The sequence below is a fragment of the Coenobita brevimanus genome, chromosome 93, assembly GCF_032717465.1.
Source record: "Coenobita brevimanus isolate Jiangsu-jjx chromosome 93, ASM3271746v2, whole genome shotgun sequence".
NCBI classification, from domain to species: Eukaryota; Metazoa; Arthropoda; class Malacostraca; order Decapoda; family Coenobitidae; genus Coenobita; species Coenobita brevimanus.
The window spans coordinates 31,412,752-31,438,921 of record NC_137046.1 but is presented as its reverse complement, the minus strand read 5'-3'; the positions used below and the strand labels follow the sequence as shown (position 1 = coordinate 31,438,921).

At 42.5% G+C, this 26,170-nt stretch overlaps 1 protein-coding gene across 1 annotated transcript in view; it reads right to left on the bottom strand.

Annotated features, from left to right (window-relative positions):
* Nucleotides 1-662: 662 nt before the first annotated feature.
* The window catches only part of LOC145412396 (uncharacterized), a 56,988-nt gene continuing 31,480 nt past the window's right edge, over nucleotides 663-26,170 (bottom strand). The window contains exon 5 of the mRNA XM_080282283.1: nucleotides 663-1,246. Within this exon, the coding sequence (XP_080138409.1) occupies nucleotides 1,046-1,246 (201 nt within the window). The 3' untranslated portion in view covers nucleotides 663-1,045. The remainder of the gene's footprint in view (nucleotides 1,247-26,170) is intronic.

Here is a 26,170-nt window from a genome sequence, read left to right as displayed (position 1 = left end):
CTCTACTAGCCTCATTACACAGATCTCTGTTAAGCATAATGGCCTTCATTGCATGACCCATATTTCTTCCCTGTGCCACTCTACTTTCTATTTCCTTTATATATTTACCTTTCATATATTATTGCTACAAGTCCACCTCCTGCTGCCAGCACAACACACTGAGGGTCACCTTCATCTCTCACAACAACCATCATTTTACCATACTCATTGCTAAACTGACATTGAAACATGATGTTCACAGCCATTTGTAAAACTCAGAACTAGTCTGCAAAGTATCTGTTCACTATTAGCAAGCAAAACAGTTGTTGGTGCTGCCCTAGGCTTGTCTGACCATGAACCTAGTGGACTGCAAGCTGAAGCTGCCCATTCTGCAGTCTACCATCCTTCTTTTGGGAGAAAGGGTGGGAGTCAAGGAGATGGACATCTCGACACCCAGGGTTATTGGTGTCACTAAGGGAGGAAGTCCCTTTTCAGTGACACAATACCATCTGCATATATCAGGTATAAAGTATGCCACCCTTCACCACTAATAATAATTACCACTGTCTCTCCACAGTTCTAGTTTTAGACTCATAATTCCATCCTTCTGTATGCTCAACGGAAAACTGAGAGGAAATTAAACTTGAGAGTGAAAAATTATGTGATATTCAGTGTACAGATTAGACACTGAAGGAAGAATATGAAATTACTGATAAAAGCATTTCTCAGGAATTACCACAACCTGAGATCATAAAGATACCACAAACAATCTGACAGTACTTAACCTCTGTATGTCTTAGTAGTGTTCAATACTGTAAATGACTCACTTATTTTTAAGAGTCTTGCCAAAGAAATATAACAAACAATGTAAAACAGCTCCTTCACTATTAAAAAATTTTAAGACTACAAACTGAATTCTCACCTATATTACTCACAAAAAAAAAAAAATAATAAAAAATCGTCAGACACAACTAATGCAACAAATTCCTCAAAACACTGATATCAATCAGCTGAATATCCGGTCCTGGAATTCATCTACCATTGTTGACTTTTACTTTGCACAAATCTAGGTGTCTTTTTCAGGCCTATCCATAAAGTCTAATGGTGGCATCTCAAGTGGAGCAAGGTCAGGCATGCCAGGAGGTGCATCTGGGGAGAATTCACTCAGTGGAGAGAACACAAAGGGAGAGCAACTTGAGTCTGCCATGGCACGCAATCGTCTCTGTTCACTCTCGTACTGCTCACACTTACTCTGCAAATCACGCACCTGTAATAAAGCATACTGTGGTCAGCTAACGACTATCAAACCATCAACATTTCTGTATATATCAAAAAGGTGAGTGGAATTCCATACATGACATTTTTTACTCCTATGGGGAGATGAAGGAGTGATGAAGAGGGAAAATACAGTAAGTGCTACCAAGTTATTTGCAAAAATGATAACATGAAACTGATGAACTGCAATGTACTGTTTATGAAAAATATCCTGGAAAGTTGGACGAGTGGACCAGAACAAGTATAAAGGGGATAAGGTTTTGAATTGAACCTTGTACAGAAGCCCTAAGAAGAGATGGTAGAGTATCTAGAAGTTTTTGACTGATGATGATGCACATGCTTTCCCTTATAACTTTGCTATATGAAATTTCATTGCAATATTGTTATATGAAAAAAATCATTAAAAGCCAAAATACTGTACCTGTAGATTTCAGTTTTACAAGAAGTAATTACATACGATATTAGGAAACCTTAAAACAGAACTGCAGTAAAACCTCCCTATAATGGACTAACTGGGGCACAAGCCATTAAAAAAAAAAAAAAAAAAAAAAAAAAAAGCTAAAGTCCGATAAAATTGATGTCTGGACTTCCCCTGCTAACCTGGACTTTTTCCGATATATCAGACATTAGTCCACATCGAACCAACAGTTTTTCACTATAAATGCAGTACTGTACTTTATTATACATTCACTACAACAATAAAATGGTATCTATCTATCTATCTATCTATTGCCAGACGCCTCAATCCCGTTTGGGGTGGCCACAAACAAATCGCCTCCAAGTCGCCCTATCCCCCGCCATTTCACTGCCCTGCTCCCAACTCACACCCCCCTCTCTCATATACCTCTCCACCCCATCCCTTCATTTCATCCTTGGCCTCCCCCTCCCTCTTCCCCCCTCCACCTCACTCACATACACTCTCTTCGTCAGTCTTTCACCCTCCATCCTCTCCACATGGCCAAACCACCTCAGTGTGTTCCTCATAACGCTTCCTATCACATCCACATCAACACCACAACGCTCCTTTATATCCTCATTCGTCAGCCTGTCTCTCCTTGTGACTCCACATGCTCCTTTTAAATAACTAATTTCCACTGCTCTCACTCTTGACTTGTGTCCTTCCAACAGCATCCAAGCTTCACTTCCGTACGTTAGAGTTGGTATCACAATACTGTCATGTAGTAACTCTTTCACTTCCATGCTCACTTCCGTGTTTCTTATCACTACTTTCAAAGAACCAGCAACCTTTCTTCCCTGAAGACCCTTTCAAGCACTTCACCCTCCAAACCTCCATCCTTACTCATCACACTACCCAAGTACTTAAACGTACTCACATTTTCCAATTCCTCACCATCCAACCTCGCTGTACATTCACTGACTTCACCTCTCTCAAAGACCATCACTTTACTCTTCCCTACATTCACCTTTAGATTCCGTTTCTTACACACTCTCTCTCAAACTCATCCACCAAGCCTTGCAGCTCCCCTTCATCTTCACTCAACAACACAGTATCATCTGCAAACAACAGTACAGGGAGTTTTCAAACACTATCCTCTCTCACCAGGGCCACTCCAACATCCACTACCCTACCTTGTACCGCTTTTATTACCCCATCCATGTACAGATTGAACAACCATGGAGACATGACACATCCCTGTTTCAAACCAACTTTCAAAGAGAAAAATTCACTTAGTTCACCATCCACACGCACTGCAGCCTTCGCACCATCGTACATACTCTTCACAGCATTCAACAACTTCCCATCTACTCCATATATTCTTAACACTTTCCACAATCCTTGTCTATCCACCCTGTCATATGCTTTCTCCAAATCCATGAAAGCTGCATACAACTTCTTTCCCTTCTCTAGAAACTTCTCCACTAAAGATCTAAGAATGAACATCTGATCTACACAACCTCTTCCCTTCCTAAAGCCTCCCTGTTCTTCTCCAACTAATTTCTCTGTTCTTTCTCTAACTCTGTCAATAAGTATCCTACCATACACTTTTCCTATTATACTAAGAAGAAAAATGCCCCTGTGATTACCACACACTTCTTTTTCCCCTTTTCCTTTGTACAAGGGAATAATTATACCTGACTTCCAATCCTCCGGGACTCTACCTTCCTCCCAGGACAATCTGCACATCTTCCACATCCCTTCTTCTACTATCTCTCCCCCATGCTTCAGCATTTCACCACACACTCCATCAATTCCTGGGGCTTTCCCCGATTTAACTTTCTTCATTGCTTCCACAACTTCTATCCTACTGATTTCTTCCTGTCTTCTCACCTCCCTCCTTCTCCCAGCCATTCCCCAGCCACTTATACTCGCATTACTTCCATCCTCTACGTTCAACAATTCCTTAAAGTGTTCTCTCCATCTGCTCACTTTTTCTCCCTTCTCCACTAGTAATCTACCATTTTTATCGTTCACTCCCCTGCTAACTTCACTTCCACCCTGTCTTACTCTTTTCACCTCTCTCCAGAACATTTTCTTACAGTCCCTCCACTTTACACTCAAATTTCTTCCAAATTCCTCATCCACTCTCTTCTTACTCTCTCTTACTAATCTTTTCACCTCTCTCTTTCTCTCTACATATAACTCTCTCTTCCGCCTCTCAACTTCTTCCACGCCCCTATTTCTCATCCATTCATTGTATGCTTTCTTCTTTTGTGCCACAGCCTGTTTCACCTCTTCAGTCCACCATGCTGTTCCTTGCACCCCCCCTCCGTCTTCTCTTCCTTCCACACACCACATCACATGCTGCATATATTTCTTCTGTAAATATGCTACACACACACCTTCCACGTCTCCCATCTGCTCCAATTCATATTTGCCCAATCGTTCCTCCACTTCTCACCTATACTCTGCCTTTTTCTCATCCTCTTGTAACCTTTCCACTCTCCTTGCAACTACTCCTTCCTCTCGTCTTTCCCTTCTTCTGTTCCTCCATCTTGCTTGAATTCTAATTCTGGCCACCACCAAGCAGTGGTCAGAAAGTCCACTCCCCCAACCTCTATACCCTCTTGCATCCTTTACACATCTTCGCATCCTTTCATCCACACACACATAATTAATCATTGCCTTCCTTTCATTCAGTTCACCACCCACCCTTCTCATCACTCGCCATGTATACCTGTGGATCATTTTATGCCTGAAGAGGGTATTGGCTATCACCAACCCCCTCGCAGCACAAATGTCCACTAACGCACTTCCATTCTCATCTATCTCAGCAGGCACACCCCACTCACCAACTATTGTAATACTGTACTGTACACTGATAAACATGTCTTTTATCTTATTGTGGTGAACATAGTTGAAGCGGTCAGGCAGTCCAGACTGCTTCTGTCTTTATCGGACTTTTTCAGATATAGAAGAATTTAGTCCAGTAGGTCCTTGATTTCAGAAAATGCGAATTCTGGTTTACTGAAGTCCATTATATCGAGGTTTTACTGTACGGGTATACCTCGATATACGATACCCCTAGATGTTATACCCCAGCTTAGCAATGTGGGTAGAAATACCACCATACCCCGCCTAAGGATGGCCAAATCCCCGTTTAAAGATTTTTTTTTTTTTTATACTAATTTTGGTGATATTTTAGACTAAACTGTTTTTAGATTTACTGTAGATTAATGTGTTTAGTCATAGGTGGGTGAACATTGTCATTTTGGAGTACAGTTTCCTAAGCCTGATTTTTCTAGCCTTATATTTAACGATTTTCAGATTTTATTTGTTGGTTTTAGTGAGTTATTTATAGGTGTTAGGCTTAGGTCAGCTTCTTTTACAGCTGTTATGCCATTCTGATTGGCTTTAAACTTGTTTTTGGACTCATTTGGGTGGGCTTAGGATTGGTTGGGGGGAAACCCAAGGGTCAAAAATGCATCCCTATAGTTTACATGTTAAATCTACTCCGAGATACGATACCTTGCCTAACAATGGGTTTTTACTTAGCATCGTTAAACTGGGGTATACCCGTATATATATAATATTCTGAACCTATGTCTGGTATAGGGGGCACATCTGGCAACCTACAGAACAAATTTGTTAAATACTAAACCTAGGCCCAGGATTTCCTCCTCTTTTCATTATTATTTATTGAAATGAGGGTCAACACTAGTTCTGTACGGCTTGCTGATCTTTATATATATCATGATACAGGGGCCAAATGCAAACCCATACAATACTGGTTTATTGATGTTATGTATCTTGTCCTATGTGGGGTACGTATAGGATCATTTCATATTCAGAAAACTCTCAATTATCTGGTGAATAGTGGCCAAGGGGTTGAAAGAAAATGACATACTGCCAGATACTGATATAGTACCCTCCAAAATTCCTCCAAAGGGGGTCTAACCCCCTATAAAACCCTACTCATGAACTGTATAACTGTTCAAAAATATAAAAAAACATGCTTAAATACTACAATAATCATGATAAAATGTCACTGTACTCCCAATCCCTAGAGGCAGAGTTAGGCAGGTCAGGGCAAGTTAGCAAGGCTGATAGAAAAGTAGGAGAGAGAGAGAATGATGTGGGTGAGGCATAAGTGACAAATACAACAGATGTTAGGGGAAATAAACTGAACAGTGAGTAGCAGGACAATTTTTTGATAAATCCCATGTTGTCCGTGGTATGACTAGAATAAGAACAGGGATGACAACAAAGGTATGGAACTCCATCATAAAATGGGTGGCATCTTTATAATATGGCTGCCATGTGGTGCTGCTGAGAGAATGGCAGCATTGGGGGGGGGGGGGAAAGACTGACACACTATTGAGCGTTTGGCTTAAGATAAACGAGGAAAAATAGTATGAAATGTACCAAGGAGGAAGATACCCGTATTAACACTGAACATGAGACAAGGCCATACAAGTAATAAAAAGAAATACAGTAATGCCTTTTTTTTTTTCTTTTTTTTTTTTTTAATGACAGGAAGACGGAACCAAATGCCAAAACCCAGCAAATTGTTCCCTCCAAGAAAACAAGATAATCTATCTAACTATCTATTGCCAGACACTTTATTTCCACAAGGGGTGGCTACAAACAAATTGCCTCCACATCGCCCTATCCCCTGCCATTTCACTGCTCTGCACCCAGCTCACACACCCCTCTCTTATATACCTCTCCACTCCATCCCTCCATCTCATCCTTGGCCTCCCCTTCCCTCTCCCCCCCTCCACCTCACTCACATACACTCTCCTCATCAGTCTCTCACTCTCCATCCTCTCCACATCACCAAATCACCTCAATGTTTCTCCTAACGCTTCCTATCACATCCACATCACAGTGCTCCTTTGCTTCCTCATTTGTCAGTCTGTCTTCCCATGTGACTCCACATGCTCCTTTAAAGTAATTCATTTCCACTGCTCTCACTCTTCACTTCTGTCAATCCAACATGGTCCAAGCTTCACTTCCATACGTCAGAGTTGGTATCAAAACACTGTCATGAAGTAACTTTTTCATTTCCATGCTCACTTCCCTGTTTCTTATCACTGCTTTCAAGGAACCAGCACCCTTTCTTCCTTGTTGTACCCTTTCAAGCACTTCACTTTCTAAACTTCCATCCTTACTCATCACACTACCCAAGTACTTAAATGCAATCACATTTTCCATTTCCTCTTCATCCAATCTCACTGTACATTCACTGACTTCATTTCTCTCAGACCATAACTTTATTCTTCCCTACATTCATCTTTAGATTCCGATTTTTAAGCACACACTCCCAAACTCATCCATCAAGCCTTGCAGCTCTTCTTCGTATTCACTTAACAACACAGTTTCATCTGCAAACATCAATACAGGGAGTTTCCAAACACTGCCCTCTCTCATTAAGGCAATTCCAACATCCACTGCTCTACCTTGTATCGCTTTTAAAACCCCATCCATATACAGATTGAACAACCATGGAGACATAACATATCCCTGTTTCAATCCAACCTTCAAATACAAAAATTCACTCAGCTCACTATCCACATGCACTGCAGCCTTAGCACCCTCATACATACTCTTCAGGGCATTCAGCAACTTCCCATTTACTCCATATACTCTTAATACTTTCCACAATCCTTATCTATCCACCCTGTCATATGCTTTCTCCAAATCTATGAAGGCCGCATACAACTTCTTTCCCTTCTCTAGAAACATTTCCACTAAAGATCTAAGAATGAATATCTGATTGACACAACTTCTTCCCTTCCTAAAACTTCCCTGTTCTTCTCCTAATTTCTCTGGTATTTCCCTAACTCTGTTAATAAGTATCCTACCATATACTTTTCCTATTACACAAGCCCCTATGATTACCACAAACTTCTTTTTCCCCTTTTCCTTCGTTCAGGGGAATAATTATACCTGATTTACAATCATCTGGGACTCTACCTTCCTCCCAGGCCGATCTGCACATCTTCCACATCCATTCTACTACTATCTCTTCCCCATGCTTCAGCATTTCACCACACACTCCATCAATTCCTGGGGCTTTCCCCATTTAGACTTTCTTCATTGCTTCCACAACTTCCATCCTACTGATTTCTTCCTCTCTTCTCACATCCCTCCTTCTCCCAGCCATTCCCCAGCCACTTACACTCACATTACTTTCATTCCCTATGTTCAACAAGGTAACAGAGAGCCAAATTCAAGATCCGTACATTTCAAAATGCCTGGACACAGCGTTTGAAAGACTGGAGATCATAGGTGGTAGGAAATACAGACAGAAGAAGACAGTTTCAGAGATGACCTGTTGCATATATGAAGGAGTGAGAGTAACATTTAATTCTTGCACTGGAGAGCTGGACAAAAAAGGGATGAGAGTTTGTTGTTAGACAGGTGTTACACGTCTGTCGTAGTGGTGGGGGGATGAAAGCAGACAGTTCATAGGAGCAGTGACCATTGAAGTAATGACAGAAAAGAGATAAAGATGCAACAGTGCAGTGAAGAGACAGAGGTTGAAGGAAGCCAGTAAGGAGAGTTAATGAGACAATAAGCCTTTTACTCCACCTTGTTGAGAAGGGCTGTATGCGGCGAGCCTCAGGACACATGAGAGTTGTATTCTACATGAGAGTGAATAAAATCCGTGTATAAAGTCAGCATCTATTCAGGGGTAAACAAGGCATGGAGTCGGCTTAGCACACCTAATCTCTTGGAAGCAGAGTTTACAAGAGGGGTAATATGTTCCTTCCACAATAAATACCGAGAGAATGAAACCTCAAGTACAATTAAAGATGATGCAGGATTAAGCTGGATATCATTAAAAATTCGAGGGTACTCCTGTGGAAGATGTTGTTGGGTTGATAGATGTAAGAACTGAGTTTCTGATGCATTAACCCCTAAAAGATGGGGCATCAGAATGATCTGACATATGCTCAGGATGGGCATAATCGGGGGGACCGACAAGGTGGGGGGTTTGTTGGGGGTGGTGTTAGGGAGTGGGAGGGGTGGTGGGGGGGTTGTGGGGTGGTGCAGGTGGTGGGCTGGATGGTTAGGAGAGGTGGGGTGTGGGTGTGGGGGGTAGGGTGGGGGTTGAGAATGATGGTTGGGGGCAGGAATTGGGGCTGGGGAGAGGGGTTGGGTGGTGGGTAGAGGGGTGGGGAGGGAGGTTGGGGTGGGGGTGGTGGTGGGGGTTGGAGAGGTAGGGTGGTTATGGAGGTGGAGGTGTGGGGGTGGTGGGTGGGGTTGGGGTTGGTGGAAGTAGGTTGGATGAGGTAGGGGGGGTGTTGGGATGGTGGGTGGGGTAGGTAGGGGATAGGGGGTTGGGGTTGGTGGAGGTAGGTTGCATGGGGTATGGGGTGGGGGATAGGGGTGGTGGGGGATTGTGGGGTGGTTGGGGGGATGGTGGGGTAGAGTGGGGTGTGGGGATGGATGGTGGGGGGATGGATGGTGGGGGGATGGATGGTGGGGGCATGGGGGGTGGTTAGTGGGGGGTAGGGCATGGGGGGATTGGGTGTGGGGAGGGTTGGGGTGGTGGGAGTTAGGGCTGGTAGGGGGCAGTGGGGAGGACTGGGGTGGTTGGGGGGTTGATGGGGTAGAGTGGGGTGTGGGGATGGATGGTGGGGGCATGGGGGTGGTTAGTGGGGGGTAGGGCATGGGGGGATTGGGTGTGGGGAGGGTTGGGGTGGTGGGAGTTAGGGTTGGTAGGGGGCAGTAGGGAGGATTGGGGTGGCTGTAGAGGGACTTCAGGGGGGCTGTTGGGGTTTGGGGATGGGGGTTCAGGGTGATGGGGGGGCAGGATGAAGGTGGGGATGGTGTGTGGGTGTGGTGGTAGGGGGATGGGGTGGGAAAGGTGAGTATGGGGGGTGGGGGGGCGTGACAACATACGGACACCCGTCTTTTTGACCCTAGTACCCTCAGACAGCATATGTGGACACCCAGCTTTTAGGGGTTAAAAACAAGATTACTTTTATCCCAGTCAGAGATATGAACCAAGTCAGACATTAGGTGTGCCACAGCCTCATCCCTTGTTTGTTGAAGTAAACACTGAGATGGATACCGCAGGTAACGAATGGAATGGTGAAGGGTGGAGTCATTGACATGAATGGATAGGGTTAGATGTACAGCTCAGGCCACTGATGAATAAAGGAAGGAAGTTGGTGATAGGACAGAGCCCTGAGGAACCCCATTATTGACAGCTCCCTTGTTAACCTGAGATAAATTCCAGGATAGAAGAGAATGCCAAACTTTGCAACATCAAAAGCAATGTTTTGGAAGCAAGACTCACAGCACTGAATCTGATCCACCACCTTACTGTACTGTATTGATTACTGAATAAAGGATGTGAAACAATACAAAAGAAGGAGCCATAAAGGTATCAAATTAGAACAAAATGAAGCCATTCGTTATGAGCCAGAATTCCAAGTTATGAGTAAAGCTGTCAGAAAATTGTGTTTGGGTGATGAGACGAATGCCATGGGTTTCAATTTGGGGACCTCCTGCATAACTACATTTTATTCAGCCATTTCCTATGATGGATAATCACATATGTCATGTAATATGCTGATGGATAATTGAGAGTTTACTGTATACCAACTCTAGGTCTGGAACAGAGGGTCCCTCCCCCCCCTTTTTTTTTTAATGCAAGAAAGAAGGAACCAAAGGCTGGAGCCAGCAAACTGTTCCTTCCAAGAAAAAATAATAATACAAAATAGAGCCAAATTCAAAGCTCTGTTCATTTTGAGGTGCCTGGACACACTGCGTTTGAAAGACTGGAGATCATAGGAAGAAGGAAATACAGACATAGGGAGACAGTTCCAGAGTTGACCTGTTGCATAAATGAAGGACTGGGAGTAATGGTTAACTCTTGCATTAGAGAGTTGGACAGAAAAGGGATAAGAGTTTGTTGCTAGATGGGTACTATGCACCCGTTGTAGAGGCAGAGGGATGCAAGCAGATAGTTCAGAGGAGCAATGACCATTGAAGTAGCGACAGAAAAGAGATAAAGATGCAACAGTGCAGCGAAGAGATAGAGGTTGAAGGGAGCCAGTAACAGGAGGAGAGTTGATGAGACGAAAAGCCTTTGACTCCACCGTATTGAGAAGAGCTGTATGTGGGGAGCCTCCCCACACATGAGTTGTACTGTAAATAGGGGTGAACAAAACCCGTGTATAAAATCAACAACTATGCAGGGGTAAAGAAGGTACGGAGTCAGCATAGCACACCTAATCTTCTAGAAGCAGATTTTACAAGAGATGCAACATGATCCTTCCAGGATAAGTCCCGAATGAATGAAACCCCAAGCATGTTCAAGGATGATGCAGGATTGAGCTGGATATTATTAAACATTAGTGGGCACTCCTGTGGAAGACTGTGTTGGATTCATAGGTGTAAAAACTGAGTCTTTGATGCAATAAAAAATAATAAGATTATTTTTACCCCAGTCAGAGATACAAGCCAAGTCAGACATTAGGCATGCCATAGCCTCATCCCTTGTTTGATGAAGTAACTGCTGAGATGGACGTTGTGGGAACCGAATGGAAAGGTGAAGGGTGGAATCATCAGCATATGAGTGGATAGGGTTAGACGTACAGCTTAGAAGGTCACTTATGAATAAAGGAAGAGAGTTGGTGATAGGACAGAGTCCTGAGGAACACCACAGTTAATAGATCCACGAGAAGAACGATGGCCTTCTGCAACAACAGGTATAGAATGACCAGAAAAGAAGCTAGAGATGAAGGAACAGATAGAAGGATAGAAACTGTAAGAGGGCAGTTTGGAAATTGAAGATTTATGCCAGACTCGATCGAAAGCCTTTGAGATGTCAAGTGCAATGGCAAAGCTTTCACCAGAGTCCCGAAAGGAGGATGACCAGGAGTCTGAAAGGTAGGTGAGAAGATCGAAAGTGAAGCGTCCCTGACGGAACCCATACTGACGATCAGAAAGAAGGTTGTGATAGGAAAGATGCTTTAAAATTTTTCTATTAAGAATTGACTCGAAAACTTCTGAGACACAGGATGTTAAAGCAATTGGACAATAGTTAGAGGGTTGGGAATGGTCACCCTTCTTTGGGACTGGCTGAATGAGAGCAAACTTCCAGCAAGAAGGAAAGGTACAAGTTGACAGACAAAGGCGAAAGAGTTTACCTAGGCAGGGTGTAAGCACTGAAGCACAGTTCTTGAGGACAATAGGAGGGACTCCATCAGGCCCATATGCCTTGTTAGTATTGAGGCCAGTGATGGCAGAAAATACATCAGCTGAAGAAATTTTAATGTCAGCCATGAGGAAGTCTGAGGGAGGAAGTGATGGAGGAACTGTAACTTGCAATACTTTGGTGATAGAAACTCCGTGTACAAACAGCTAGATAAGGAGTTTATTACGAGCTCACAGTAAAATAGTCTGCCCGTCTTGGCTGTCTGCTATAAACTGATGCAATAACGCCTTCGCCCAGGCTTGGGCTCTGGGAAAGCGTGCTAGGTCAGCAAGTTTAGTGGGGGCATGTAAGCATTGGGGGGGGACATATATACATCGGGGGTAGACATATTGTGGAGGGGGTACAGAACAGTACCAGAATTGTCTAAGGTGGAACTGGAGGAGAAAGTCTGAGCAAAGAGATCTGCTTAATCAGTAGAAGAAATAGCTGCAGAGCCATCAGAACACAAAAGAGGAGGGAAGGATGATGAAGTAAAGTTGTTAGAAAGATTTCTGGCAAGGTGCCAAAAGGAGTGGGAAGTATTCGAGTTGGAGAGTTGAGACCATTTAGTACAAATGAAATTATTTTTAGCAGAGCAAAGAACAGACTTAGCACGATTCTTGGCAGAAACATAAACAAAATGTGATTCAGGGATGGGTTGGCTCCAGTACCTTTTACAGGCCCTCTCCTTGTTGCAGACAGCTTTAGAACAAGCATGATTAAACCACGGCTTTCTTACATTAGTCAAAGGATATGAGAAGGGAATGTATGCTTCCATGCCCAAGAGAATAACCTCCGTAATGCGCAAGGCACACTCAGATGGCTCCCGGCCATGGAAGCAATAATCATTTAAGGGAAAATCAAAGAAGTACTGACTGAAGGCCTCCCAATCCGCAGCTCCAAAGTGCCACAGACGACGTTTCTTTGGAAGGTCCACAGGCCATACCGGAGCGATAAGACAGGTTAAGGTAATAAGGTTGTGATCAGAGGAGCCCAACAAAGAGGAAAGATTAATAGTGTAAGCAGAAAGATTAGTTGTAAGGAAGAGGTCAAGTACGTTGGAGCTCTCTCCAACGCGGTCAGGTATACGGGTAGGGTGTTGTACAAGCAGCTCTAGGTCATTGAGGATAGAAAAGATGTAGGCTTGTTCACTAGGTGGATCAGTGAAAAGAGAGGAGAGCCAAAGGTGGTGGTGAACATTGAAATCTCCTAGAATGGAGTTTTCAGCAAAAGGAGAAATGGATAGAATGTGTTTCATCGAAGAAATAAGATAGTAGAAGAATTTTTCACAGTCAGTAGAATTAGGAGATAAGCAAACAGCGCAGATATATTTAGTCAAAGAACGACAAGAAAGCCGAAGCCAGAGAGTCGTGAATTCAGAAGAATCAAGTTCAGGAACAAGAGAGCAAGATAAATCATTGCGTACATACACACAACAGCCACCTTTGGCTTTGAAATGAGTATAGAGAAAGTAGGAGGAAACAGAAAAGGATTTGCTGTCAGTTGCCTCAGACAGCTAAGTTAAGTCTCTGTCAAGAAGAGAAGGTGAGGATTAGAGGAGGAGGGGTGGTGTTCGACAGAGAGAAAGTTAGAGGAAGGCTGCGAATGTTGCAGAAATGAAGAAGTGAGTCAGACAGTGGTTCCAGGCATCTCTCTGTGTCATCACCAGGAGAGAGGAGGATGGTGGGGGAATTTTGATCCCCCCCCCCCGGCACTCCGAGGCCAGATTTACTGATGCCATTTTATTTCTTTTTTAATTTTGTAAAGGAAGTGTAGTGTGTACTGTGCATGTAGTTTGGTGTTGACAGTTTGAGAAACATGTACTGGAGAGCATGCTGGCCTACTCTCCGTGTTACTGAGACACTGAAAAAGTTCACCAAAGGGGGATGGTCAGGAACTAGTCCCACGGGCTGATGAAACGGGAGCTCCAGCTCTCCCTGTCATCAGCTTTCCATCCATCTTGGGAGTACTGCCCTGCTCGACTGGTGCTACAGTCTACTCCTTGCCTATCAGATATCTTATATAATGAACCATTGGATATATCATCTGCCTTTTTCCCCTGGTTAATCCATAATAACGAGGTTCTCACTAATGTAACAAATAATATTCTTTAACCCTTTGGCTACTGCCGGTGATTTTGGCACAGCCCCCTTTGAGAGGCATTTTTACACCCAAAAATGAATATGCTTTTCCAGTGTTTTTGATTTGTGTCATAACTTTATGTGTAAGGTACATAAAGTTTTTGTATCTAGCACTACAGCTACTTGAAGGTTGAAAGTTTTGTCAAAACTGATTTTTTTGTTAAAAAAAAACTGCATTTTAAATAATTCATTAAAAATACAAATATTGGAGTATATGTGATCTATTTCACATTAAAGGCTGTCTGGTTAGTACTTGGATGGGTGACTGCCTGGGAACACCAGATGCTGTTAGCATAACGTTCTCCCTACGTGTCAAGTGGGGTTGGTGGAGGATTAGTGCCCCTCCCTGTAAAACAATTAACTCTAAGCCCTTGGCCACCCCATTTGGGATACATGGCGTCTGGCAATGAATGAATGAAAAATTATCCTTGCTTTATCGTGTTACAGCTACAAAAATATACTGCCTTGGTTGATTTTCCAAAAAGTAAAATGATGACTTCCTGGCAAAGCTAAACAATAAAAAATATAATTGCAATGGAATCACATTCTATCATGTTCCCTGAAAAATAGAAATTATCCATGCTATATTGTGTTACAGCTACAAAAGTATACTGCCAAAGTTTCCATGGAAAATAATAATGTGACATTCCAAAAAATCAAATTATGATTTCCTGGCAAATCTAAACAACCAAAAATACAATTGCAATGGGATCACATTCTATCATGTTCCTTGAAAAATAGAAATAATGTAACTACAGTTTATCTACCCTATCTAACACTGACATACCCTCTTGTACACCTTCTTAGAGTGATATATCTTGAAACAGTGGATGAGGCACAATGCAGGTTTAGACACATTCATTGCAAAAGTATGAAGTTTGCTTTCTTTTACATTGTCCTTTACCTTTCAGCTTACATTCTGATGGCTCAATACTGCACACACAGCAGTTTTCAGATTTGGATACAAAATGCTTAGCTAACTTATCCAGTCTTCTGATTTCTGGGGCATCATTACAGTGGTTTACCTCTAATTACACTTGAGAGATGTGTGTGACTGGAAAAAACCATCGCTCTTCCCATGCTAGGCCTACGCCTAAAAACAATCTTTTCACAATAACTTTATCACCCACATTTATTACCCATGTACACTTTTTTTCTAGTGTAAACTCAAACAGGGTGAGCTACAATAACTTCCATATATATACCTGTATACCTCCAACAGGTAGATTATATGTGAAACATGCTGAGACAACAATAATGGATATAAACACCTGATCAGATCCCAGCGAAAACACTCTTATTTCGTATATTGGCAATTTATTCTGGCACTGCACATATACTGACGGTTAGCTATATGCATTGATCTTGATGTTATTTAGATAACTAGCATAAATCTTACCTGAAGGAGGCTAAAAAAAAGCATCTAAGGCAAAAGAACTTGAGCATGTGGGTGATGAGTGGGTGGTCAGCCATGAGTCAAGGCAGGCTGGACATTTACAAATGCTGTCACCCAATGCTGGTGGCAGCTAGAGCAACTAGCATCATGGCCACACTCAGGCGAGAATGGTAAAAAAAAAAAAAAAAAAAAAAAAAAAAAAAAAAAAAAGGGGGGGGAGAGAGGACTACAGTCGAGTCAAGGCATTTTTTTTTTTTTCTTGACCATGAACGCAAAATGTAGCCAAAGGGTTAACAACAGAACACTGAAAAAGAACATAACTTCCATAACCAATGCAAATCAGACATTATAATTAATAAAATCCAACCTGCAAGAACTATTCTATCTTTCTATCTACTGCCATGCGCCATAATCCCATAAGAGGTGGTTATTTGTCACTGAGTTAGTTGTCTTATGGGAAGGAGCACTAGCCTTTTGTCAACCCACTTGCTGACAGGTAGGGAACACGTATGGGTTGGATATATATGGTTAACACCCAGCATTGTAAATGGTTTCCTAGATTTCAGGAATCTATTTGGCTTGTCACTAAGCCTAAGGGAAAGCAGAGTAATGAAGAGTGACAGGAAAGACAGGAGAAATATGAAAAGAGAAGGCAGACATAGAAAATGAGCAATAAAAGTGAAGGAAGCAGTAGGCAGCACAACATAACATTAGTGAATAATCTAAGGCCATACATTTCCATTTCTGTTGTCTCCAAGGACAATGACAGAAAGTGTGAAAGCAACATAAAGAAGTTGGTAAGCTATTTAAAATGGTTTATCAATAACATCCTTGAAGGGAGACAACTGCTGCTCATTAAGATGCACTTACTACACTGCAACTGGCCAATTTTCCATTAAGAAAAATCTCTGGAAGAGGATTATACATCAATGAAAGAAATATCACAAAGAAAGAGAGAACCCCATAATCCTGCCAAGGCTGAGTTCCTTCAAACGTGCCAAACTTGTCACAGCCTTGTAATGTAAGTGCCAAAACTACTAGCACAAGCAACAGAATGCAGGGGTTCACATACCATAAAAATTACAGCTGAAAACTTCCACATCAGTATTAAGTAGGACATAGCTAGTTTATTTAAATAGAATAGGTACAATAAAATAAACAAATATATCAGGGAGTTGACTGTAGCATCAGTCAAACACAACAGTACTGTGCTCCCAAGATGAATGAAAAGCTGATGATAAAGAGAGCTGGAGCTCCCGTTTCATTAGCCCTTGGGATTACCATCTGACCATACTCCTATGCTAAAAGTTTTCAGTGTGCCAGTAACAGAGAGTATGCAAACATCCTCTCCTATAAAATTTCCTCTTACTGTCAACACCAAACTACCTGCACATTACACACCATACCACGCATCAGCCAAGAGAGATGCCTGGAACCACTGTCTGACTCACCTCTTCATTTCTGCAACACTTGCAGCCTTTCCTATAATTTTCTCTGTTGAACACCATCTCTCTTCCTCTAAATCTCACCTTCTCTTCCTTACTGAGACCTAGTTGTCTGAGGCGACTGATGGCAAATCCTTCTCTGTGTCCTCCTACTTTCTCTATACTCACTTCAAAGCCAAAGGTGGCTGTTGTGTGTATGTATGCAACAACCTCTCTTGGTCTTGTGTTCTTGAACTTGAATCTTCTGAATTCTTTACTCCCTGACTTTGGCTATCCCATCATTCTCTGACTAAATACATCTGTGCTGTTTTCTTATCCCCTAACTCTACTGACTATGAAGAATTATTTGACTATCTGCTTCTAAAATGGATCACATCCTATCAATTTCTCCTTTCTCTGAATTCTGCATTCTAGGTGAATGCAATGTTCACCACAACCTTTGGCTCTCCTCTCCTTTCACTGATCCATCTGGTGAACAAGCCTACATTTTTTCTATTCTCAATGACCTAGAGCAGCTTGCAGAGAACCCTACCCATATCCCTGACCATCTTGGAGAGAATTCCAATATACAGTACTTGACCTTTTCCGTACAACTAATCTTTCTGCTTATGCTGTTAATTTATGCTCTCTGTTGGGCTCCTCCAATCACAATCTTTTCACCTTAACCTGCCCTATCACTCCAGTAAAGCCTGTACACCCTCCCGAGAAGCAACAATGGCGCTTTGGAACTGCCAATGAGGAGGCACTCAGGCAGTATTTCTTTGATTTTCCTGAAATAATTATTGCTTCCATGGCCGAGAGCCATTTGAGTGTGCCTCGTGCATTACAGAGGTTATTCTTTCGGGTATGGAAGCATACATTCCATTCTCTTATCTTGTGACTAATGCAGAAAAAACCTTGGTTTAATCACATTTTTTCTAATACTGTCCATAACAAGGAGAGGACCTTCAAAAGGTATCACAGCCAACCTACCCCTGAATCTCATCTCTATGTTTCTGCCTGGAATCATGTTACCTCTGTCCTTCACTCTGCTAAAAGTAATTTCATTCACACTAAATGCTCTGAACTCTCGAACTTAAATTCTTCCCGCTCAATCTGGCACCTTGCCAAAAACCTTTCTAACAACTTTACTTCATCATCTTTCCCTCTTCTTTTCCACTGATGACTCTGTAGCTGTTTCTTCTGCTGACAAAGCTGACCTTCTCATGGTTGACATTAAAATTTTAAATGATTTGTTTTATGCCATAAATGGCCTCAACACTAACATGGCAAATGGGCCTGATGAAGTCCCTCCTGCTGTTCTCAAGAACTGTGCTTCTGTGCTTACACCCTACCTAGGCAGACTCTTTCACCTCTTCCTGTCAGCTTGTACCTTTCCTTCTTGCTGGAAGTTTGCTCTCATTCAGCCTGTCCCAAAGAAGGACAACCATTCCCTGCTTTCTAACTATTGCCCAACTGCTTTAACATCCTGTATTTCAAAAGTTTTTAAATCTATTCTTAACAAAAAAAATTTCAAGCGCCTTTCTTTTAATGGTCAGTATGGTTTCCGCCAGAGGTGCTCCACTGGCGATCTTCTCACCTTCCTCTCAGACTCCTCGCCATACTCCTTTCGAGACTCTGGCGAAAGCTTTGCCACTGCATTTGACATATCAAAGGCTTCTGACTGAGCCTGACATATATCTTTAATTTCCAAACTGCCCTTTTACAATTTTATCTTTCTATCTGTGCCTTCATCTTTAGCTTCTTTCTTGTCATTTTATAGCTGCTGTTGGCAGCTACCATTCTCCTAGGTCTATCAACAGTGGTGTTCCTCAGGACTCTGTCCCATCAGCAACTCTCTTCCTTCTATTCGTCAATGACCTACTAAGCTGTACATCTAATCTTATCCACTCATACACCGAGGACTCCACCCTTCATCTTTCCAGCGACTTCCCACACCGTCCATCTCTGCATTTACTTCAACAAACAAGGGATGAGGCTATAGCACACCTAATGTCTGACTTGGCTCACATCTTTGATTGGGGTAAAAGTAATCTTGCTTTTAATGCATCAAAAACTCAGTTCTTACATCTTTCAACCCATCAAAATCTACAACAATAACCAACTCAATCCTGCATCATCTTTTAACATACTTGTGGCTTCATTCTTGTGGGATTTATCTTGCAAAAATCATATTACCTCTCTTGTTAAATTTGCTTCCAAGAGATTAAGTGAGCTAAACCAACTTCATGCCTTCTTTACCCCTAAACAGTTGTTGATTGCATACACAAGTTTTATTTGCCCCTGTGTAGAGGACAATTCTCATGTGCCTGGGGGCTCCCCACACACAGCTCTTCACAACAAGGTGGAGTCAAAGGCTTCTCATCTCACTAATTCTCCTCCTCTTATTGGCTGTCTTCAACCTCTATCTCTTCACTGCACAGTTAAATTTTTATCTCTTTTCTATCACTACTTCAATGGTCACTGTTCTTCTGAACTGTCTGCTTGCATCCCTCCACCATTACGGTGGACCTGTACCACCCATCTAGCAGCAGACTCATTATTATTATTATTTTTTGTTTTTATTCATTCATTCATCATCTAATCCTATGCTGCCCCATGAGAAGCGTAGGAGACTGGGGCTAGGCAAGTTGGTCCTGACATTTAAGATGAGAGTGACCAGCCTCACTCATCTCTGAGTGGCATTACATGAGCAATAAACCCCAACCACCACTTGGATATAAACCTACACAGGCTCAATCCGATTGGAGCGCCTTAATTACCCACTAAACCACCAGGAGCCAAAAATTTGGTTATATGGTTACCACCCACCATAGAAAACCTTGATTTAACGGCACCCAAGGGGGCCCTGAGCATGCCGAAAAAAACAAAATTCCGTTAGATTGGGGCTTACACCTATCGATACCCCCGGAACGCACTTTAACACATTTTAACACATTCTTAAGCATATAAACATGTGCAGACATAAAAAATCAATAAAAAAATTTATATTTAGAACAATAGAAAGCAGGTAGGTGTGGCGTTGTACTGTAGTAAAGTACTGTACAGTAATCCAGGTAAGTCTATCTGTCTATTGCCAGATGCCATAATCCCGTAACGGGTGGCCATTTGACTTTGAGTTATTTGTTTTATGGGGAAGGGCACTAACCCTCCACCAACCCACTTGCTGACATGTAGGTAGCATGTATGGTTTGCTAATATGGTTACCACCCAGCTTTGTAAATGGTTTCTTGGCTACAGGAATACATCTGGCTTGTCACTCAATGTAAAGCCATCCGTAAAGGAAAGAAAAGCAATGAGAAGTGACAGGAAAGATGGGAGAAATAGGAAGAGAGGAGGGCAGGCACAGAAAAAGAATGATAAAGGCTAAGGAAGAAATAGGCAGTACTACATCAAGTGAGTGGATGATGGTCGCCACCACCTACCACCTTCCTCCCTGTTGTTATCATCACTATCCCCTACGATCATTTCTAGCGCAGTGGAAGAAACTCAGCATGCTCAAAGGTGGATATCATTTCCCAGTGTCCCAGCTGGAGGTTAGGTTAGGTTAAATCATTAGGTACTGATAAGCTCAGTTAGGCCAGGTTTAGTTAAACACTTAGGGTGCGCTTCACAGAAAAAGCGGGTTTACCCGTGTGGGTTACCGGCGCCGACCTGCGCCAAGAATTAAACCATACAAACAAGTGTGGGTGTTCATAGAAGAAGCGGGGTCGAGCGTGTCGGAGCAGGCACCCTGCTTCAACCTGCTTTCCGGAATCCTCGGACCATTCATGCTTGCTCAACCCGAGCGAGTAGAGGTGAGTAGAGGAGTACAGACTGGCGACGGCGCGAAATTGTGGAGATCGCGACGCACCAATAATATGCAGAAATCATTTTTTTTTTTTCGCCTTTTTTATCAGAATCGGTCATTGTGGACTAAGGATCAGAATGGAAACAAAGATAATGAAATTTAAACATTCTGTGCTGGAAAGGCTACTAGTTATAAAATTGCAGGAATAACTAATATAACTCCTTCTTAAGATCACAAAAACGATGGTGATATTCTCCAAGCTGTTCTCTCTTGCAGTTTATTTCATGTGTTGCTATTTTTTTCCTTTTGATCTTTGGGTGAACACTGTCAACATGAACTCATCAGACGACGAGCTTGACATCTTCACTGTATGCCTGGTAGATCACAACTGACTGCGACCCTATCCCTTTAACGTCCTCTTGTCCCTTTAACGTCGCGTGGGTCAGAGCTGGTTACCTGCTTCCTTTGTGAACACCTACCCGCGCAGGTAACCAACGTGGGTCGGTGCCGGAAACCAGCGTGCAGACAACTTGCTTTCTCTGTGTACGCAGCCTTAGGGAAGAACAGTCCTTTCTGCCATTGTCAACAAAATAAACAAGAGTTGTCACACCAGAACAGCTAAAAATGACGGGGAACCAGATTTAACAAGAAACGTTTATTTACCAACCCAGAAATAATCTGAAAAATATAACAGATTATCAGGAAGAACTGATTTGGTAAGGTGCTTTTACTGCTTAAAGTAAAGCATATGTTTAGTCCCCTCAGTGGCCGTGAGTTCAGTAATTTGCGTGCTGCCATGGTCGGTCTCAGGACCATTTTTTCAAAGTTCTAAACTCAATATCTTTTTCTTACATATGTGAAAAGACTTGTCTGGCACACCCGGCTTTTTTTATTTTTTATTTCCCCCTAAACCCATCCTGTGATTTGCTATGATTCGTGAAAGAATTAAAGAAATTAGGATGCGTGCTACATTAGCATGTAAACATTGGCGAAAACATCAGGGATGAAGTGAACTGTGAACGCCTGACTGCTTGGGATGGTAGAGCAGGGTCGCGTTAACACACCAGTGATCTTCAATCCCTTCCCATAATTGCTTGCAGCTTTTTACTGCTCGCCCTAACTCAACGTCACTGACATTGATACAGTAAAGTATTGTTCAAGGCCAGCAGCTATAAAAGTGATATTGGAATACATTATTGTTTACATCAGTCCTCTCTCTTTCACACATACACATAAGAATGAACAAAGAATGAGCAGTATATGTACACCTCCGGACAGAAATTCGTGATACAGGATAATCTGCCACCAGAGATCGGGTTAATCGCACATGGCTACCCCCACTAACTCCCCCTCCTTACCTCCACCAAAACACTGATTCATTAGGCTGATGGATTGGAGATATGAAGCTTCGCTCACTCTCACATCTTGCCGCATGTAATATTACTTTTATTTATTCTACTAAGTGGTGTGTGGGGGTGCTCACCATCCACTCACTCAGTGTAGTGCTGCTGTTGGGTGTCTGCCCTTTCCTCTCCTCCATCTTTCTTTCCTTCCATCCTCTTCTGTCTTTCTTTCCGTCATTCTTTCCTTGTCCTTCTGCCTATGGGTGACGTTACACTCCCTCTTCTGTCTTTCTTTCCTCTTCCTTGTGCCTGTGGGTGACTCTACACTGACTGACAAGCATAATGGTTTCCTGAACACCAGGAAACCATTTACTATGCTGGGTGATAACCATATAACCAAATTTTGGTGCCTGGTGGTTTAGTGGGTAATTATTGCACTCCAATTGGATTGAGCCAGTGAAGGTTTATATCCAAGGGATGGTTGGGGTTGATTGCTCATGTAATGCCACTCAGGGATGAGTGAGGCTGGTCACTCTCATCTTAAATGTCGGGACCAACTGCCTAGCCCCGGGCTCCTAAGCTCCTCATGGGACAATGTAGGATTGGATGATGGATGGATGGATTTATTCTGCTATTAGGTGTATTATCAAGTGCATAGATCCATCTTCACTTCCATGAGAAGTAATTATATCAAAGTTCTAGCAGATTTCAATACAATGACTTTAATGTATAGAGTGTGGTTTCCAAATAGTTATCCAACGTGTTCTAAGCGATAGACTAAAATCCAAGTAACAGTTAAAAGTTATTTGGTCACATAAGTCCCTCTCCTGCCTTGTCATCAGGACAGCCACATATGCACCCACCTACTTATCCACCTACCCACTCTACCCATCCAACACAACTCACTGACCTCACCCCTGCCACCCATCCAGCCCACTGATCCCTGCTATCCACCCTGCTAACCCACGAATGCCATACACGAAGCTAACCTAACAGTGCCAGTCAGCACATTCACTTATTCATTTCTCCACCCTGAACCCATCCAGCCACCCAGCCCAACTACCCACTTAGGTCATCCCAACCACGCAATCATCTCAGCCACCCTGGCGACCAACAGTGCCCACTCACCCTGGTGACTCACTGTCCATACATCCCAACAACCTATCTTGCCCACTGACCCCTACCACCAACCCTCTCCACTCACGAATTCCACCCACCCTGCTCACCCAACAATGCCATCCATCTCATCCATCTACACAGCCCTCCCATCTCTCCCTGAACACTCCCCACCCACCTCACCCTGCCCATCCACCCATCCTGTCCACCCACTCATCCCACCGACCCACCTGCCCATCCACATGCCCAACCACCCTTCTTACCCAACCCTATTCACTACATCACCCCATTCACCCATTTGAACCCAACTTATCCATCAAACTCATCTTATTCAAACCTAACTTACCAACCCCTCCCGACCAGCCACATATCCAGCCACCTACCCACCCAGCCCACCAAATGCATCCACTCGCTAACCTATTTACCCCTACAACCCACTCAAAACCACTCCACACACCACACTCAACAACCGTCCTCCCCCCCTTCCACCACTGCCACTGTCCACCCACCCTGGTGATGCACCGAACTACCACACCCACCAACTCAACCTCATCAACTCCACCCACCCAACCGACTCAGAGAGAGAAAGAGAGAGAGAGAGAGAGAGAGAGAGAGAGAGAGAGAGAGAGAGAGAGAGAGAGAGAGAGAAAGAGAGAGAGAGAGAGAGAGAGAGACAGACAGACAGACAGACAGAGAAAAACACGCATAAACAGACAGACAGAAATAGAGAGAGAGAGAGAGAGAGAGAGAGAGTAACAGAGCATGCATAGACAGACAGACAGAAACACACACACACACACACACACTGGTGCTTACAGAGAGAGAGAGAGAGAGACTGACTCAGTAAGACACAAACAAAACACGCATAAGCACACACACACACACACTGCTGCATACAGAGAGAGAGAGAGAGAGAGAGACTCAGTAAGACACACACAAAACACACACACAAACACAAATTGTTCCCCTATTTAAAGAAAAGGAAATAAATAGAATCTACTCAACTATAGATCAGTATCTCTGACCAGTGTTGTATGCAAGGTACTAGAAAAACTAATGAGAAAAATTTAGGTAAACCAAGTGCAACAATACAATATGATAACAGAAAGACAGTTCGGTTATAGAAAAGGAAAATCATGTGTTACAAATCTATTAAGCTTCTATGATAGAGTTGCAGAGTCACTACGGAAAAGAGAAGAATGGGTAGAGAGTATCTATTTTGATATTAAGGAAGCTTTTGACAGAATACTGCACCAAAGACTTTTATGGAAGCTGTACCATCAAGGAGAAATCCAAGGTAATCTGTTCTGTTGGATGCAGGATTTTCTCAGAAAAGGGAAATGAGAACAGTACTAAGGAGTAATTACTCATCATGGAGGGAAGTGACTAGCAGAGTCCACAGGGCTCAGCAATGGCACCAATTATGTTTTTAGTATATATTAATGATATAGGCTAGACAGGAACGTTTGAATGGGATGTGATCTATATATGTCTGTTGATGATGCAAAAAAACAAAGGAGAATTACAAACAGACTCTTGCAGACAGCTACAAGAAGAATTAAACAAGCTTCATAGTAACAGATGGCAAATGGAAATCAATGTGGACAAATGCTATGTAATTAAGTTTGGTAAAAATGGAAAGGGACCAGATCGGGATAATAAGATAGGAAGTTCAACCCTACACATATCAGAAAAGGAGAAGGACCTAAGAGTGATTATCAATAAGACTTTTTCTCCAGCAGACCATATAAATGAGAAGGTATGAAACATGCACACACTGACTGCTAATATGAGATTAGCATTCACATATATAAACGACTGCATGTCGAGAAAGATAATTACCTCATTCATCAGACCAACCCTCGAATTTGCATTAGTGGTCTGGAATCCTCATCTCAAAAAACACAGATAAGAATAAAAAATTACAATGGGCTGCTACAAGATGGGTACCAAGCTTAAAGGATCTAAGCTATGAAGAAAGACTAGAAAAACTGAACCTACCAATACTACAAGCGAAAAGGAAGAGGAAACATGATAACGTTATATAAATACATCTCCAGGAAAGAAAGAATAAACATCAATGAGATATAACCTATGGGGAAGCATCAGTTGGAGGACACTGAAAAAAATAAATAAATAAAATAAAATAAAAAATAAAAAAGAAAGGTGAGAAAGAAGTAAGGAAATTCAGTTTCCCAAATAGGGCAATTGATCGGTAGAATGCGCTACCGAATGAAATAAAGCGTGCCAAAATATTCATAAATTTAAGGATTTGTATGATAAAAATGGTTTAATACAAGAGACAGTATGAGCTTGACTCACTCCTGTAAAGATACAATTAGGTAAGAACAACTAGGTAAAAACAGATATATGCACACACACACACACACACACACACACACACAGATGTGGTAGGGTGGGAAAGGAGGGGGGGAGGATTTGGTGACGTTGAAGGGGATGGATGAGATGTGGAAGTGTCTAGTATTGTTCTAATAGCAGCCTGCACAGTACATTGACTCGTATCTCCAACATACACCCTTTAATTCAGCTATATTATGGAGGTATTTCCATTAGGATTCCAGGATATGCCATCCAACTGGCAATAGTTTTAATGAGCGAATACTTTGGTAAAATATTAAATATCATAACTATGCTAGTTTCAGTATTACATGCTGTTCATACTGTTCAATGATTATACAGTCAGCCATCAAACAGTAATTTGTAAGACGTAAGGCCAATCTTCCTCGGGGATAAACAACCACTGAGGATGATTAGCGGGTGAAGTTGCTGTGAACTACTCTCTCCCTGTGTGTGTGTGTGTGTGTGTGTGTGTGTGTGTGTGTGTGTGTGTATTTATGCATGTTTTGTTTGTCTTAGGGCGAGTCCACACGTGCTCTCGAACATATATTGGCAACACGGCAGGCAACATGTTCGGGAACATGTTTGCAGCAGTATTTGGACAGACATATGCAAACATGTTTCAGTGCAGCTTCGAACACTTGCAGGAGACGCGATGGGATAAGTGTATCCATACCAGGCAGCTGAGACTTCATCATGATGTTGCCA